This window comes from Eptesicus fuscus, chromosome 12, assembly GCF_027574615.1.
Source record: "Eptesicus fuscus isolate TK198812 chromosome 12, DD_ASM_mEF_20220401, whole genome shotgun sequence".
Taxonomy (NCBI): domain Eukaryota; kingdom Metazoa; phylum Chordata; class Mammalia; order Chiroptera; family Vespertilionidae; genus Eptesicus; species Eptesicus fuscus.
The window spans coordinates 74,946,651-74,965,748 of record NC_072484.1 but is presented as its reverse complement, the minus strand read 5'-3'; the positions used below and the strand labels follow the sequence as shown (position 1 = coordinate 74,965,748).

The window sequence follows — 19,098 nt, the reverse complement described above, 5'->3', positions numbered from 1 at the left end:
TCCATCAACTTGGATGATTCTTAGGCCATTCATTATATAACACTGGATAATGTAAGCCCGGGAACCGAGTTATGAATCAACTATACTTACACATGATTACATCAAGCAAAGGCAGGAAAATCTTTAAATGAAAAGATGCAGTTTCACTATTACAGAATCGTACTTGCTGTGCGGTTTGGGCCCAGGATCCTCCGGGAGAGGTGTCCCAGGTGGGCTCTGGGCCTGGGGCTGCAAACCTCGGGGCCTCCTCAGGCCTCCTCCTGGCGCTGGAGAGCTCTGCGCTGTGGTTGTACCAAAGGGTCTTGGTCTCGGGTTTCCAGCAATTGGGGTCTCGTTTCTTTAAATAAAATTTTAAGCATATCGTCTAGTAACGTCACGTAATCCGAGGGCAAGAAAAGAGAAACCCAAAACACTCAAAAGGGGTGTTGGGGGCCAGGCTAGGGTCAAGTCAGCAGCTCTGTCCCGAAACCCCACTAGGGAGCGGCGAGTTATTTTAATTAGCCCGGCTTTGAAGCCAAGAGGCTGCCTCGGAAAGGCAACTGTGAGAGAGGATGGGATACGGGTTAATATCATTAAAATGAAAATCTCTCCCAACCCAAGTTTACCACCACATTCACCCCGAGGCGGGGCTGCTTGCACCGGCTCCCGCGCCTGCCACTCCCTCTCCCGCGCAGCTGAGGTTCTGTCCCCGGTGGGTCTGGCGGAGTCCAGGCTGGGCGGCCGGACCCCTGGCCCTCGTCCGCAGACGCGCTCTCAGTCCCGCACTCTGGAGCGGCAGGTACCGCAAACGAAGCCCGTGGGGGCAGCGCACGGCGCGCGAGTCTGGGTCCAGTTGCAGCCCAAAGAGCGATTCTAGGACTTTTATTTCTTTCATGGTCGATTAAGAAAGAAAGAAAAAAAAATTCTTTCAATTAGAACCAGTAAAGTGGACGAGGGCAAAATCAAGCCGGTCCCACGCACTGCCTCACTGGCCACCGCACCCGGAGCCTACTACCTTCCCGGCGGGCGAGCGGGCCGAGGCCCCGGCTCCTACCTTCTTCCCGCCAGCGGCCGGCCGGACCAGCCGCCGTTCTTCTGGGAGGGGGAGGCCGTCCGGGACGGAAACACCCACCTCCAGCCTTCGCTGGCGGACTGGCCCCGAATCGCTATTCCCCGTCCCCCCAGAGCGGCCCCACTGCTCCCCAGTCCGGTCCTCCCAGGGGGCTCGGGCGGCGGCAGATGCCGTGCGGGAGGGCGAAGGTTTGGGGCTGCTCTGGCAGGTTGGGAATGCGAGGAGGGAAAAAGCGGAGACTGAGAGCGCGCGCGCGAAAGAGAGCCCTTGTCTATAGATTTACCCACATAATATATATTTATGTAGCTTTTTTTTCTCTCTCTCGACACTGATCAATGTGCACTCGGATCTCTGGGCGGACTCCCTCCAAGCCGGCTCCCTTTTTCTAATCTAAATAAATAAATAAAGGGAACCAGATGGGAGAGAAAAGCGCCCATTCCACCTTCGCCGCCGCCCCGCCCGCCATCCCTGCCTTTGCTTTGCCCGCCTGGCGCCCTGATAGAGATGGGTGGATAAAGCCCCCGTGCATACCCACACGAAAATGAAAACCTATGTTTTTGAAATACAAAAAGAAAAAGTTGCACCTGCTGCTATTACAAAAAAAAAAAAAAAAGGCAAAGAGGAGGCCAGCAGCCCCGTTTCTAACGGGAGCCCGCTTTCCGTGGCTGCCGCGCCGGAATCTCAGCGCCTCCCAAAGAGCCATGCGCCTGGCGCTATTTATAGCCGGGGGCTGTCCGGACCGTACCACCGCCGCTCGCCGGGGCCGCCGACGGGGGAGGCGCGCGGGGCGGCACCGCCCCAAGCCGCCCTGCTCCGGGCCGCCGCCCGCCGCCGCGCGGGAGTCCGCCCGCCCATAGCGCCCTCTCCGGGCCCCGCGTCCCCCTCCTTCTCCAGCGCACACTCGCCGCCCCCACCCCTGGTCTGACTGGGAACTTGAACCGGTCCAGCCTGTTTAAACGGAAAGGACAGAGATCCTGTCTGTTCAATGTAAAAAAGAAAAAAAAAAAAGAAGAAGAAGAAAAAAAAAATCAGATCAGACCGCCGAAAGAGAGAGAAGAGAGGAGAGGGAGGGAGAGAGAGCGGGGGGAGAGGGGAGAGAGCGCGCGAGCGCGAGCGAGCGAGAGAAGAGAGGAGAAAGAGAGAGAGCAGAGAGCGAGGTATAGAGCAACCGAGGGGGAGAGAACCCGAGTGTGTGTATGCGTGTGCGTGTGTGAGCGCGAGCGAGCTTGCGAGGGAGAGGAGCGAGAGAGTGCGAGCGAGAAAGAATAAAAGGAAAGAAGATTTTCTCTATGTATATAAAGATGGCCACGTTAGCAAACGGACAGGCTGACAACGCGAGCCTCAGTACCAACGGGCTCGGCAGCAGTCCGGGCAGCGCCGGGCACATGAACGGATTAAGCCACAGCCCGGGGAACCCGTCGACCATTCCCATGAAGGACCACGATGCCATCAAGCTGTTCATTGGGCAGATCCCCCGCAACCTGGATGAGAAGGACCTCAAGCCCCTCTTCGAGGAGTTCGGCAAGATCTATGAGCTTACGGTTCTGAAGGACAGGTTCACAGGCATGCACAAAGGTGAGTGCACCTTATCCTCCTAACTTTGCTGGGGAGGAGAGGGCGGGCGGGCGGGCTGGCCGGCCGGCCACGGACGAACCGGAGACGGCGCGAGAGGCAGCCTCGGGCGGACGCCGAGGAAGGAGGCGCTCCGGCAGCGGAGACCAGGACTGGGGTGCGTGGGGAGCTGTTTGCTGGGGCAAGGCTGGGTTTTGGGAAAAGAGCTGACAGAAGCGGTGCCGTAGGGAGAGCAACTGGAGCAGAAGAGGAAGAGAAAGAGAGAAGGTCGAGGAGGAAGGGGGCTTGTATTTGGGAGTACGGCGACTTGAATGATTGGGATGGGGACAGCTGCACCGCCGAGCCCGGGACGCTGAGCGGCAGACTGGCAGGCGCGCAGCCGGTCAGGGACCGAGGGTGCTGTCCATCGCTGTGGTGCTGAAAATACTGAGAGGAGATTCGGTGGTCCCCGCTCAGGGCCAGAGTAGCAAGAGCGCAACCGTCTAAAAAGGAGGGAGGTGACAAATTCAGAGATATTTTTATTTCGCTACCAATTTAACAGTAAACTCTCCCTGTCGATCTGTGTTTCTCAATAATCCGGTTGTGGTGTGAGTGGTGGGGGAGGGGGGTGGATATTTGAAGGAAGGAGGGACAAAACCTAAGATAAGAATTAGCAAGAAGCCAGCCATCCCCTGGGTGGTATGAGGAGTCGGGGAAGCCTGGATGATCCCCCCTTCTCAGGAAAGTGGGGTTTTAGGGGAAAATCTGTGTGTGCAAGATATGCATTTTAAAGGGTGTAGCCTAATTATCCCAAACTCACCATGCAGAGAGGTTTATAGTACATTATTTCTCTCCCTTGAAGCAATCAATGCTAGTGAGTGCTTGGGGGAGGGGAGACAGAATAATCAAAGAATTAAAACCTAGCAACTTTTTAGGAAAGTGGTCATGGGAATTGTCTGCAGCCTGCCTGTTTTCTCCTTGTTTTATTATCTTTAAGGCAGAGCCCCCAATGTGTTCAGTTGTAGGATGTGTGTGGGTGGCTGGTGGGTGATGAAATTAGCCCAGTGCTCTGCTCCCTAACAGTAATGTATAGGATGTGCAGCAGGGATTAATCGGGGCTTGGGCTGTGTGGGCAAGTTAAATGCTTTCTGAGAGAGACTGATTGTCAGACAGAGGAGCACCGTTCTAAGGAAGTTGTAAGGGATGTGTATGGATGTTCTGTTTTTAATAAACAGTAGTGTGGAGCGCCACTGAAGATGCTGTGTTAGAGCTGGTGGTTTTAATGATGAAAACACACACATGCACATGCACACGCACACCCACCCACACAGAGAGAGCAGCCTCATCCTTGGCCACAAATGGGCTATGAACAGAGCTGATCCTCCGGCACATTAGGTGCAGAGCGCAGAGCTGTCTGGCTCTCTAAGCAGCAGTGGTTTTCACTATCACAACCACCCTCCTTCTCCAGCCCTCCCTTCATCCGAATACTAAGCACAGCTCCAAACTCTTCATAGTTGGAGTCCCAGAGAGCAGTTTTTATTGGCTTTAGCATCTTCCAGCTTGCCTGCTGAGGAGTAAATCTTAAAGTTAATGGCATGTTGAGCTGCACAAAACCACGGCAGAATGGAAATATACTAGGTTTGTTGGGGTGGGGTGAGGGAAGGGGCTGTAATGGAGAAAGAAACCAACCTTTATCCAATATGGAGAAAATGTTCAGAAGAGAAACTGCAAAGGTGGACTGGGGAGGCAGTGTTTGAAATAATATTTGTTTCCTTTCCACCCTCCCCCAAGTCAACCATATCTTTGTAGTTTTTCCTTTTCCAATCAAGCTCCATCGAGGCTAATCAATGTTTGTATCAAACCTTTGTTATTCTAATATGTCCCCAGATTTTAAAATAGTAATAATGAAAATTAAAAAGCATAGGTAGGGAAATCCTTTACCCATCTTAATGATCAGTTCTTGTGACAATTTGAGATTTTAAAGTTAGAAAAATATCAGAACCCACTAGAGGCAAAAGACAGTTGTGAAGACCTGGGCTTCCTATGAGATCTGGGTTGGAGCACTTTATTTGATGCTTTATTTTAAATGAAGATAAACTTTAATAATATTTCTTGCTTTCTTCTCACAATCCCTTCTTGCTGGTATCATCACTGTTTGATGTTATTTGGACTTCCTTGTATTGTAGCAAAAAAAGTAGAATTATCATCATTTACATCAGGAAGGTAAAGAAGATTATTATACAGTTATATCGTGTGCATCATCTCATATATATATATGGTCAGGATTCCTAGGACAAGAAAAACTTCATTTTTCTAAATAATTCTTCCCCTAAACTGACTCAGTCTGTGGCAGGCAGGCCCGTTGGCCCGGCATGCTGGGTACCTCGTTGTCGCAGCTCACCCTTCAGAGCCTGAGCATATATTTTTTTCTACGAAACTTCCTGCCTCTCCTTCACTTGGATTTTTATAGGCAGGGTTGGACCACAACATCCCAACAGTGCCTGAAAGCTTCGGGAGAGCTAAATAAATGAGACAGTTTCCGAGGTCTGTTTTATTCAGTCCTAGAAGAGTTTGAACTCCTCCTTCAGTGATACAGCCTGATTTATTAGCTAATCCTGATAAAATAAGCCTCCGGCCACCTTAAAAAAAAATTACTCGCCTGCCATTGGTGATTAATTACTGTTAAGTCAAAAAGCATGATGAGGCTTGAAGAACAAGGGTTGCATTTGATTTCTAGATTTTCCCCAACTCTAAATTAACAACATGAGGTTCTCAGGATAGAAACATGCCTTTGTTAAGCCTGCTTTCAGGGCATATTTTGGCTCTTTCTCTCCCCTTCTTGAATTTCTAACTTCTAATGAATCATACTGGGATAAAATTGAGGGACAACACAGGATAGTGGCCTCCAGTGCGGATGGCATATGTATGTTATTGGTTAAGAAAAAAAAGTAAAAAATAGATTAAATGCATGCGATTTCAGGTGGCTGTCCATTTGTTGGCCACCTGCCATTTCAGGTAACTAAAGAAGGAAGGAGTTCTAAGGGTTAATGGAATACCTGCCATGTGTAGAGTGAACCTTAAAAGGCAATTACTCCAGTCAAATTGGGAGTCTGTGGAGGAGGGAGTGGGTGGGTATTGTGGAGCAAACCCAGCCATATCAGAGAAAAGCTGTTGAGTTGGGGAGGCAAGGCAGCACATAGCAGTTGTGGACTGGGATAATTACTGTAAAGGTAAATTTACCCCCTGGAGACCAGAAAGCAATTGGGCAGGGGGAGATCTGGGTGCTAGGCTGAGAGAGAAGCCAGGAAAAAAACCCAGGATTACAATTTGAAGAAACAACACCCAAAGAAGAAAACCCAGTGTAATGCAAACTCTCGTGGCTAATTCTGAGTCTTCTTTTTCCCCCATTAGAAGCACTTTGAGAAAGATTGTTTTTTCCATGCTCCAAAGAAAAAGACATTGTACTATCGATTTAAGAGGACAGAGGCAAACTCCCAGGGTAGCAGCAGAAGTGAGCTCAGGACTAACTTTGCCCCTTCCTATAGAATTGTTCCCCCTTGAAGAAGGGAACAGGTCACCCACTGGTCTAATTCTTCCCTTTTCTCACTTTTTATTCATTTCTCTTCTTTTTATTTCCTGAAGAACAAATGGAGCCAGTGACTGAAAATAGATACACACACACACACACACACAAATATCCATGACTGCTAACACACACAGCAGATCATGCATGAAGAAGCCCACAATCCATTCATAACTTTGGTCTTGTCAAACAGGATAAACGGCAGCAAAGACTGAGTTACTGGGAGACATAAAGACTAGTGCTCTCTGGGTAGCCATATTATAATGCATTATCTTTGAAGTCATTTAAGTCCAATTTAAGTGGTATTTAGTATAATATTTATGAATTAATGTAATCTAAACATAGGCTGTCCCCAAAGGTTTAAGCAGCCTTTACTACTGAAGTGTGCTTGTTCCTGGAGCCTGCAATGCATTTTAATCTAAACAGCCAAGTCCACATTATAGTCCCTCTAGTTAACCAGTTAGAACACATCTGTGGCCTGGGTAACCACACTGCATTGAGGTCATCCTCCGCTGCAGGGAAGAAAATCTAGTCTACTTGCAGCCTCGGGGGCTCCCAACCCAGGAGCCACAGCAGCAGAAACTTTCGCCCCTCACACTTTCATACGACATCCAGAGGGAGGGTGTGAACAGAGTGATGGAACCCTCTGTGGACTGAGCTCTGGAGAGCATGTCATTTTAAAATGTACTCATCACCAGATGCACAAACCCTCAGTTCAACGGTATCTGACTAGGAAATGCCCGAAGCCCCATGATTTGGGGTGTTGCTGGGAGAAAGGGAAAGGGCAAGAGTTGTGATTATGTTTTGGTGATTTGTGACCATCTTCATAAAATTATGTCTTGTATTTTCATGTAAGATGTAGCAAGTCTCGGAACATTGAGTTTCTACTGCTTGACTTTGGCTGAGCTGGCTAGTTGTTTTCCTGAAATAGGTGAACTCAAGCCGGCGAGGCTCTGGTGTCCGTTCCAAAGGAGTCTAAGAGGCAGTGACGCTGAAGCATCCGCATGGGCATTAGCTCAATTAACATGAACTTTTTAAAAAAATTACTTTGAAAAATAAAAATTTATTTCTCTCCAGGGAGACTGGTAGAACAGCTGGGCACACACCCATAGTTGTTAAAAGAAAGATGTGCCTTGTGAGAAAGAGATATGGAAAATGGGATAACTGTGATGAGAAAAGAAGACAAATGTGTGGGTTTTTTTAAAAAAAAAACAAAAACAAGTTTCACTAAAGAAAATAAGCAATAGCAATCATTAAAAAGCTAAAGTAAAGCAAACCAAACAGCTCCATAAAAAACCTTCAAATTCCAGGTGTTGATAAGTATCCTATTTGGGAGCAAAGAAAAAAGTATTGGGAAATGATTTCTTTATTTAAGAGACTAGTGGTTATTTGCTGCTTGTGCACAATTTCATTTATCTTTTAAACAGACTTCCTCAGAATCAACACACAGAGATAAATTAATATGCACATGTGCACGTATCTGCACCCATGTGCAAGCATGACTAAGCGCATCCCACACATATGGGAACCAGGGCTGGCCTAGATTTCACTGCAATTCAACAGGGAGATGTTAACCATCTTTCCCCCCCTCAGCTTTAATGGGAATTCTAGATTAGGTTGAAAGAACCCCCTTGGCACACTTTCACTGTCTCCACCTGCTCCAGTTGGCTGGATGTCGTGGCTTCTCAAACACAAGACGAAACAAAACAAAAAGAAAAGCTTTTCTTGAGTGAAGTCATAGCTTGAAAACAACCCAAAGGAAAACAATTACAAAAATGCATGCCATAGATATGCCCCCGACACAAGCATGTTGTTGAGTTATCGGAGTGCTTTCAAAGAGCTGTTTTCCAGGGGCATTCTTGATGCCCAGTGATCTCTCCATATTCCAGCAATTGGCCACCGCTGTCACTATTATTAGCATCATCATCCTCATTATTATAATTTATGTATCAGGATGGGAGAGGGGCTTCTGAGTGATCCTTGGAAGCTCTCCTTGGTTGAGAGCTGGTCTTACTTGCTTCAGATAGACTGGGGGAAAACACTGCACCACTCACACCTTCCATGTCATCAGAAGGTGGTCATTTTCCAAACTGACCCAGGAGGGACCTCACTAAACAGAACTTGGGGTAGGCAGGCTGTAGAAGAGAGGGAGATGCAACAGAGAATGAGCCCCAACATCGTGAGCAAAAAAAAAAAAAAAAAAAAAGGAAAATTGAGAGTTGTAGGGCCAAAATGCTAGCTGGAAGCTGGGAGCACTGGTTGACAGTGGCTAGAACTGCAGCAGCTTCTGAACTTGGAAGGGAAATCCCATGTGACATGTGAAGAGAAGAGTGAGGGAGTGTGAAACTCTCTGTGTTTCTGTGGGAACTGGAGGACTAAGGGAGGGAGGATGCTGCAGCCTGTGTGGGTGTGGGTGTGGGTGAGTGTGTGTATGTGTGAGTGTGTGTGTGTGTGTGTGTGTGTCTGCAGAGGAGAGATGACAAATGTAAGTGGCACAGAGATAATGTTAGGGGTAATTTCATCCTGAAGGCTATGTGCATGATAAGGAAGTTGGTTGATGGAGAGGAGGAGAAGATCTGGGGACAGTGATGCTGTCCTTGTGATTCTGTACTGGCTCCACCTCAGCACAGGTGGCTTGGATTTGTCAATGATCTAAGTTTCAATGTGGAAGAATGCTCTTGTTTATCTGATATCCCCACCTAGAAGTCCAAATATGGGAGAGGGTTCCACCTCCTGCTTGCTCACCTATTGATTCGTTTTAAAACTGACCTTCCATCCAGGATCTGAGTGGCAAGCCACTGAACCCAGCTCTCTGCAGAGATAACTCTCTCCACCCACTGCATTCCCTTCCCCACCTGCTGCCCCTTGACATCCCAGCCCTACTTTTCTCTTACAGTGTTTTCTCACACACACACACACACACACACACACACACACATGCACACACCTTGGCCAAGTTGATCAAGCTGAGTCCTCCAAGCAGAATGCTGCATTTCCCCTAAAGGCAAGCAGGTGTGGGCAGGGATCTGGCTGCCCATCTTTTGGACTCTCTACAAGAAAAGCTCATCCCTCCCCCCTTTACTTTTGCCTTCTCTACAGGTCTTTAAATACACAGACTCTCCAAGAATCACAGAAAGCATCCAATCCTACCCAAATAGCCTAAGGAAGGAGAACAGAGCCCCCCAGCTTAGTTGTAGCCCTTTTATCATTATCCTGCATCTCCCTTTTTTCCTTCTCCTTGCTATTTAAAGTGCTCTCACAAACCCCAGAGTGAGAACTAAAGAGGAAGGTCCATGTTCCACTTGGCAACATAGGGGTGCAGTGAAAGATGCCAGGGCAGAGAGACAATGATGGGGCAGAAGCGGTGGCAGAGGAATTTCCTGACTTTATGTGCTTGCCCTAAGGGCATCCTCCTTCTCTGCTCATCCAGCTTCCAGTGGCCATGGATGGGTATAAAGCCAGAGCCGCAGCCCTGCCCACAGAGACCAGCAAGGCAGCCAGGTGGGCAGGCCCCCGGTAATTGCCCTCCTTTCTGGGTCCCTCTGTGAGTAGAAGGGGATGTTTTCAGGGCCACGCATTCACAGGGCTTCTCCCCTGCCCCTTGCTCCACATTTGGCTTCTCTTATTCGCCCCTGTGTCTCCCTTCCAGCTGAGCTGAGGAACACTCACAGACGGAGCGATTCCCAGCAGCTCAGCCTGGGAACACATCCTACGTGGCCATCTGCAAGATGTAAATAAATGAATGCCCTCATGGAGACAGATGTAGTTCTGGGTCCCTGAGGATGGGACAGCCAAAAATAGTGATCAAAGCTCAGGGGGGGAAATTGATAATGAGCTGGCCTCCAACAAGAGTTTAAATGTTCTGAAAACCGCTTCTGGACAGCGACTCACCTGATGTGATGTTACTTTATTGCAATGCACTCGGCTTTAATTAATTATCACCTTGGTTAAGAGCATCTCCAGATCAAAGGTTTCTAGATACTTAACAGATCTTACTAACAAAGCCCCCATGCATTAGGCTATCCCACAGCTCTCCGGCCAGGCAAACAAGCTTTCTTTCCTCTCTTTAAGCTGCTGGCGTCCTCTTTGCTGAAGACAAGCAATTCTTTCTGCATAGCTGCTCTGTCCGAGGATGGAGATTGTGATGGGGTGTTGTCCGCTGAGGGCTAGGGGCTGCTGTCCAGCAGCTGTTTCTAAAATTGCACAATTGAGACTTGGTTCACCTTCAAATCTGGCTGGCTGACATGGGGAGGGTTGACAAAAGAAAAAAAAGCGTTCATGGAAATGTAAAAGGTGTGTGCGTGTCTGTGTGTGTGTCTGTGTGTGTGTATGCGTGCGTGCGCGCACACGCACGTGCCCCAGCACCAATGTGCACAGCCACATAAATATTATGGGATCGATACATTTCACATCCACTGCCTACACCTCTTAACTTCTCCCTCCTGTCTCTTGAGCACCTGTGCTACCATCGTATTTCACTCTGAGAAATGCTTGCAGCTGAAGCGTGCATAGATGATGCTGTATTGAACCAAGCCATTGTTTGGATTCAGTGGGGGAGTCTGAGTGCCCATTGAAGGATGGTCCTTCCTGGGGTAGGAGGTGCCTAAAGAATCTACTTCTTGAGATATGATAGGAACCTCACTCTCCAGAGTCCCCAAAACCTACAAACTGACAGGTGACTTACTTGAAAGCAACCCTTGCAGTCATTCTAGGCAGATTTGAATGCCATACGTGGCTGTTTGTTCATTATTCTAATTTAATGATGCAGTCACACCTAATTAATCCATGTCTGGTTTATTCATACACTATGTCTGAGGATCCAAAAGATCTCTCTAGCCAGCCGGCTTCCCTTTACAAGGCCGAGTGCAGAATCTCCCCTGACAAGTGAGCATGTCTATCACACGTCTGGGTCCAAACAGGAATGGATCACTGTAGACCAATCTAGTAGAGGCACTGTCCCAGACATCACTGTTCACACAGGTAGGGGTGACAGTAATCACAGGTGTGCCTCTATCCATGAGATCTGTGTGCCTGTGCAACACACACATGAGCACACAAAGTGTGCATTCTCCCACAGACCCCTCCTAATAGGCAGTGGGCCACACCCCCACGTGTAATAAGGGCAAAGCCTGTGGAGTGGCCAGCATTCCCACGACTGGGAGTCTCAGTGCAGAAGGTTAAGAGGTTGAGCTGAGTCGACCTCCCTTCTCGTGGAGCTGGATTCAGCGCTGCCACTGCACAGAGAAAGTGACTGAGGCTGGGAGCGGCCTGCCCCCGGAGCCAAGTCTGCAGCATGGCCTTCGGCGCACCACCCCATGGCTACTCTGGCCACACTGCCCCAGTGAGTCCTGTCTCTTGTCTGGCAGGTACATTGAGAGAACGAAGCATCAACCTAATAATATCCTTATAAAGCCAAGCCTCCTGCGCAAGTCCTAGGAGACAAGAGGCATCTAAAGATCAAACAGTACATCACAGTGTATTTGTAGGAACTCTCTGATTCTGCTACCTCCCTATAATGCTCTAATTGACTATTTGATCAGCTCGAAAAGGGCTGTGTTCAAGACAGACTCACACCAGGCATTCATACACACCCATACACATGTCCACATGTCCACACACACACCCACGCACACCCACTCACCACACAAGCACTTGCACACAGACTTTCTCTTGCACACGCCACTGCACCCAGACTAGCTCAACCAGCCAGGGTAGATTTTCACAGGAGATGCTTGAAGGTGAGTGAGAAGCACACACCTAAGGTTGTACCTGCCCTTCCAGTAATGGGCTTATCAATACCTCTTAAAGAAATGTGACAGCCAGCCCAGTGTGATTCAGTTGTGTGGATAAAGGTCGGCATATAGATATCCATTATTAATAATATCAATATCTTGGTTGACCAATATAACCAGAAACTGTATCATGTCGCTGCTGATGGGTGAGGCCGGGAGGACTCCGCGGCAACGGCAGGAAATGATGCCCATGTAAAATTAATCATATTGACTGGTTCTAAGAATACACGGAGAGGCGAAGATGTTGGGAGTGCTCGCCGTGGTGGGAGAGGGGGACCTGGTTCCCAGAGGCCTCATGGTCTTGAGCTCCTGGAAGGGGACCAGGGGAGTGAAGGCGTCCCTGGGTGACTGATGAGAACAGTCTTCCTCATCCGGCCTCTGCATGCCAGTGGGGTGAGGTAGAGGAGAGGTGTTCTCTGAACAGGAAAAGAAAGAAATAGGATCCCCTACCCATTATCCACCCCACGTATCCATATCTTTCTCTCAAATCAATACTTGGCTTGGCTTGGTCTCATCGGATGAGGCCCAGAGAGCATCCTTGTGCCCGCTGTGTGACAAGGTCTGTCTCCAAGGGGGTGGCATAAGCCTGAAGCAACATCCTTAGTTATGCGGTGGGATACTGGCCCCGGGAGATGCCAGTGTGCACTCTGAAACTTAGGGGTCCCAGGAGGAGTAGCATCTCATCAGATCAATCACCATGATTGGGTTCTTGGGACGAGACTTAGGTCCCTGCCCCATCATCACTGCTGGTGGGAGCAGGAAGATTCTGCACATCAGACAGCTATTGCTCCCTGAGGCTCACCTCCAGTCACAGTGAGCGGGAAGGAAAGGGAAGGCCACGTGTCCTTGTCCTTGGAATTCCCTCCAGGCATGCCCCTTGCCTTCCGGACCCTCAGCTCCAGAGGTTACTGGCCCTATTTGGCAGCCCTGGGCAACACCTGGCAGGCTGTCCTGAGAGGGGAGAGGAAAGGAAAGAATCCCAGTGGCTGGGTGCTTACTCAGAAAGCGAGAGAGGGAGCAGGGCTGGCAGGGGAAGCCCAGTGAGTGTTTGAATGCTTCCTTTTCCAGGTCCCATGGTGGGGGGATGATGGATGATAGGAGAGAGGCTGGTCAGGGCAGGGGAGGTGCCTCTGACTGTGAAGGAGGGCGAGGAAATGGTGCCTCTGCTGGGATGTGAGATGGGGCTTCTCAGGGCTCGGTGCTCCCCTTCCCATAGGGAGCACTTAGGCTCAGTAAACGGGCCATGCCTGGTCCTTCCTTAACCCCATCTGCCTCCTCCTTCCGCCTCCCCAGGGCTCCTAGGGGGTGAGCTTGTCCCTTTACTCCATGCACACTCAGGCCCACCAGGTGCTTACACCCAGGGTCTTGGTCAAGCTCTGCTCCCTCCACAGTGACAAAGGCCCAGTCTTCCTCGCTGAGCCCCAGCCCCTGCGGCCACTGGGACAGTTCACAGATCATAGCTTCTAAAAGGACACAGGCTCAGCATGGCTGTAGCGGGCCCAGACCACCCTCCCTCAAGTGCCATGTTCCCTCCTCGGCCCCCAGTCTGGGTCTAAGGAGTCCTAGGAGAACAGCCCAGAAGCCAGGCCTCTCCTCTACCAGGGGTCCTCAAACTTTTTAAACAGGGGGCCAGTTCACTGTCCCTCAGACCGTTGGAGGGCCGGACTGTAGTTTAAAAAAATCTATGAACAAATTCCTATGCACACTGCACATATCTTATTTTGAAGTAAAAAAACAAAACGGCAAAAACACCTGCATGTGGCCCACGGGCCGTAGTTTGAGGACGCCTGCTCTAGACTTTCTCCTACCTTGAGGAGGGGCCCCCAAACTGTGAGTGTGGGAGGGCTCCCCTCTCTTCCAGTGGTCGCCTGCCCTCTGACGGTGAGAGGGGGAACTTCCTGCACTCAAGCGAGGGCCCCTCAGGCCCACAGCAGGACTCAGAGGCTAGGCGTCCGGGAGCTGCAGACCAAACCTCTCCCGCACCCCTGCACCCCTAAGGACCAGGGCGGATCACTCCTCTTTTGCATGGGAGCCCCCTGCTTGAGTGGGCAGCATGGGACCCTGGGCCCCATCGCTCACTGAACAAGTCAGGCCCGAGCCTGGGCCACCAGCAGAGACTGACAAAACAAGAGACGAGTGTCAGAAAATCCAGACAGTATTGTAGTTTCAGTACAAACATCAGTTTTGTTTCATTTCAAAAATGAATAACCAGTTTATGGCTTAGGGTGCATTTTAATTCTTACTTCCAGAATTGGGGCTCCAGACTCTTCCATACCTACAATCCTGTGCCTGGGGACCGATCAATGAGTGACCATGGGCACACCCGCCACCCGGGTGTGGTGCAGGCCCCAGCACAGCGACCTAAATCCAGCCGGTCCTCAGAGCGGGAGGCACGGAGCAGAAGAGCCATCACTGGCTTATTACCAGGCTTCATTTTCCCTTCCAATTAAAAATTTTTTAATTAAAGCATAAGACCTTTCTCTTTACTCTCATCTTATTTCAATAAGTAAAGTATTAGATTTGTTTTATAGTGAGATCTGTTGTAATCGTGTGGGGCCGGTTTGAAAATCCACTGGAACGAAGAGTCAAGAGTGAGGCCTGGGACGAGGCAGCTGAGTCAGTCCGCAGAGAGAGGGGAGAAGCACACATTTCAGGGTGTCTCCACGCAGGGAAAGCAAGCCCTGAGGCTGCAGTGAGTGACCACGGGCAGACCAGGTCACACGGGCTGACTGGGAGGGGAGCCAACGGAACAGGGCCCAGGCCACACACACGCACACACAGACAGAGAGAGAGAGAGAGAGAGAGAGAGAGAGAGAGAACTGTCTCCCCTTGTCTGTGGCTCACACTGTCTCCAAGGCCTCGGTTGGTTTCTCCCTTGTTTCTCAAGTTTCTCAGCAAAACATTAACTCGAAACGTCTGACCTGTCTCAGCTGAGCCATTGCTTACAAGCCTGGTCCCCAGCAGAGGCCACCCAGCAGGGAGGAGAGTGTCCCCAAGGCTGGCAGAGGCAGGAGGAGGAGCTGCTGAGGCAAGGGCTGCAGCATCATCAACCCAACTGCAGTCGGCTTCCGGGACATCCTCCCCACCAACGCTGCTTGGGGAGCAGGGCCCCATGCTCACCCCATGGGGCAGGGGCAAGTTTCTGCAAAGCAGAGAATGTGGGGCATTATAGTTTGGTGGGGGAGACGCACCAAGCCCCATACTGGGGAGCCTTGGACAGAAAGGGACCTCAAGGAGTCCCAGATTCTTGTGCAGCTCAGGTACTTGAGGGTCAAGCTCTCTCCTCAGAAGGTGGGGACCCACCCTCACCACCATGAAATAACTGGCTCTGACAGGGGCCAGCAAACCCACAAATATAAGCCTATTCAATGCAGATGTCCTCTGCGGGGAGTGAAGGAGCCCCAAAACCAGAGTAATCACAGAGGGACACAGGCTCCCGGGTAAGGCAGCGGGGAGGAAGGCAGAGCTGCCCATGGGAACAGGCAGAGCAGGGAGGCTGGAGTGCCGAAGAGCCGGTTGTTTTGTTTCATTTCATCCCATTATGTTTTGTTTTTGTCCCACTGCAGTGAAGTCTTACTCTCAGGCTGGTGGACAAAGGACTTTCTCCCTTTGAAAAAATGTCTGTCCAGCACCAGTCTGGCTAGGGGAGAATTGGTGGGGGTCAGGGGTAGGTGGATGGGTGCCGATGTGGCCAAGGAAGTCCGGGACACATGTGGAGCCTGCAAGGGCTGTCCTCACCTGCTTCGGCGCTGCAGTGTCCTTCAGATGTCACAACTGCAGCCCACTTGGGCTGAGAAATTACTCAAAGAATATTTAAACTCCGTCCCAGGTTCTCTGTCACTGAGGCAGGCATCCATATTGCCCCCACAGGCTCACTCAGCGGAATGTCCCAAGCGATAAACTAGGGAGTTCTGCAGGTTAGATTCCCCATTCCCTCCACCCTTCCTCTGTGTCTGCCCCAGCTCTGGAGTGGCTGGAAGCAGCCAGGCAGTGGGACTGAAGAGGGGACAGTGTTTCCTGGGGTGACACGGGTCTTACAGCTAGAGGGATCTGGCAGATCCTAGGAAGCACTGCTCCCAGGGTGGACAGCAAGGCCCCTGGACGGCCCATGTGCTACAAGGGAGCAATGGGGGTGCCTTGCCGGTCTCTGGTAGAGAAACCCAGCCCAGAGAAACTGGGAAGCCGCTGATTTGGGGGGCCACGGACACAGGATTATTTGTGGCTGACTCTCTGGAGGAAGGATCACCCCTCTTCTGGGCCTTTCATAGAGCTTGGCCCCTGGAATCTTCCTGAGCCCCAGGATTTCCCCAGGGAGGAGCAGAGCTGGGCTGTGGAGCAGCTGGAGTGACTGCACCGCTCCCCTCCCTGCAGGGGTCAGTGACGTGGCCTTCCCATGCCCTCCCACTCACTCATCCACCTCCTCTCCTCCCACCATCCTCAGGCCCCAAACCCCAAGCCCCAGTGCCCTCAGGCCTCCCAGCCTTCCTAGGACAACGGTCCCCACCACAAAGTGACCTCCTTTTGCTTTCCTTTTAAGTCCTGCCCCTTGCTGATCTGACAAATCAAACTGGGCAGATGTGTCCCTGGCGGCTAATGGACATTAATGTGTTACCGTTTCTGGCGACACGTGCCTCGTACCGGGACCTTTTAGAGCCCGGGCTGTAACCTGAAGAGACCTCTCTAATAGGGGAATGTCCAGCACAGCAAGGCCAGAGGGAGATGCTGGGAGGCCTCTGGCTACTCAGAGGGGCATGGCCTGGCCTAAATCTGTGCCACTGCAGACACGAACCCCACCTCCCAACCTGCCGGGCCAGAGGAACCCAGGCAGCTGAGGGCTGCTCACCCTGCCCATCTCCCAGCAGGGCCAGCACACCCCACGGCTGCCATGCCAAAGGTCTAATCAAATATTAAACACGGTCAGTAAACTTAAGCCAGCGTCCTCTCTGGAATGCCAAGTCCCTTCCCCCAAAGCAGCCCAGTGCAGGGGACATTTCCAGCTCCGCTTTGCCGGGGTGTGGGGTAGGGGCTTCTTGGTTCATGCCCCACTGTGGGCAGGAAAAGGGGAGACAGACAGGGACCATGGCAGGGCGGGAGGCTCCCCGTTCTATTATTCATTTCCTCTGATTTTTATCTAATCTCTCTTGATTGTCTTGGTGAAACTTAATAGACAAAGTGAATTTTTATTACATCATCAATATAATCTCCAGCTAATCAGCAGACACGGGGCCACCGCAAGCCCTATAGCTCCTCATCTGGCTTCATAAATAGTGGGAACAATCACTGCCGAGTGCGTGCGATCTCCCATCTCCTTCCGAGAGGCTCCCCCTGCCGCTCCCCCCGCCCCCAGACCTATTCTTGGGAGTTCTGCCCTTCCCCCCTCAACCCCCCCTACCCGCCCTGTGGGCCCCATTGCCAGTTCATAGAGAGATCTTCCCCATTCGCACATATTTTTAGTTTTCTCCCTCCCAGCTTCAGCTGTTAAAATCACAAATCTGGGGCTTGTGTTTCGAATGCCAAAATAGCCTAATGTTGACTGATTTTTATTCTGCTTCTCTCTGTGCTCGGAATATGGTATGTCATGAGATATTACCTAATTCTGTGGATCACAGTGCATACTCTACACCGCATTATGTATCCAATCAAGTGACATTATAGTTCATACCTAAATAAGCTATGAACCCAGGTGTTTTGGTCATTCAAAGTCAAACCATGTGTCTGATATACTGTACCCCAGATGTTATTTATATGTTCATTTATATTAGAGTGGGCCTTCCATTTATATAGCATGTTCCTCTGTAAAATACTTTCTTGTAGAGTACCCCTTTTATCCCTTTTGCAACCCAGTAGAGTTGATGCCTTTTTTGTAAAGAAAAATGGAAAAAGGATCATGAAGGAAAATTACAACCTGGTCAAATCCTGCCAGGATAGAAGAGAGCAGCTCCGGCTCAGAATGGGTGCCGAGAGCCAGGGAAGGAGCCTGGGCGAGCCGAGGGCCAGAGGCCTGGCTGCTCACCAGACACGCCAATTCCTGGCTGGGCCCGCTGGGCAGCCCCGGGCCAAGGGGCACCCATCATTTAAGAAACGGTTTGTTTGGAAGTTTCCCCCCCACAAACCTGTGCAAAGTTCAATGTGAAACTGAGTGCACCCCCTTGCAAGACATCTCCGTGGGGGCCGGACCGATTCAGGACGGCAAGGCTGCCTCCTCCCCACTGCGGGGCCCGGGCCACACTGCTCCACGTTGGCTTGGATTTGGGGAAATCAACCGGTAAACACTACTTAGAGCCAAGTGCTATAAATAAAGTGGGTGATGAGGCTGGGGAATCTGCTTTGTGCGTCCACACCCTGGACCGTTGCGGGAAGGAGGGACTGCTTCCTACTGGCAGGTCAGAGTGGCTCTGGGAGTGGCTGGCCACCTTTTGTGGGTCTCTCTTCCAACTCCTGTGCTAAGGGCCTGTGCTATGCATCTGTTCAGTGGATGGTCCGGGGACCGTGGTGGTGGGGGGCTCCTCCAGTTTGGGCCTGACAGTTCAAGGAGGCCCAGGTCCTCACAGGGGCCCCCAGAGCAGACAGTGTTTAGCATTCAGTACAGAGGCAGCTGGGGCCCAGGGGATGTCCTGCACCCAAGAGCTGGGCGCCGGGTCCTTGCCCCGCCCTGCCGCCCCACTCAGTCTCGGCTTTCTCCTCTCTCACATCCCTACAGTGACAGCTGCTCATCCCACCTCTTAGGGTCACCGTGAGGAGGCGGTGAGCTGAGAGGAGGGAAAACACGGTACAAAAGTGAAACTCTCCAGGGTCATCGTCATGTATTAAGTGCCAGCACCCCCATCAGACCACAGGGAGCGCTAACAGTCCTGCTCGTGCAGAAATCAGACCAACTGGATGACATCAGGCTCAGGGTGCACTGGAGGAAATATTGACAAAGCACCTACTACCCGGCACACACAGGGCCTTCCCCGTCCTCTATCTCATCAAGCCCTCATGACAAAACTGTGACAGAGATGTCGCTGTGTGCCTCTGAATACCATGGGGATGGTGCTCTGGGAGCAGTAACTCGATGAGGGTTATGTGCTAGGGAGACGCAGTGCCAGAATTTGCACCCCAATTTGTCATATTCTCAAGCC

General features: G+C 50.9%; 1 protein-coding gene across 14 annotated transcripts in view; it reads left to right on the top strand.

The window, feature by feature from the left end:
- The first annotated feature begins 2,340 nt into the window (after nt 1–2,340).
- CELF4 (CUGBP Elav-like family member 4) overlaps nt 2,341–19,098 on the top strand; it is a 274,050-nt gene continuing 257,292 nt past the window's right edge. For all 14 annotated transcript variants that reach the window (XM_054723937.1, XM_028136183.2, XM_028136182.2 and 11 more), the window contains exon 1: nt 2,341–2,626. In XM_054723937.1, coding sequence (XP_054579912.1) covers nt 2,341–2,626 — 286 coding nt within the window. The remainder of the gene's footprint in view (nt 2,627–19,098) is intronic.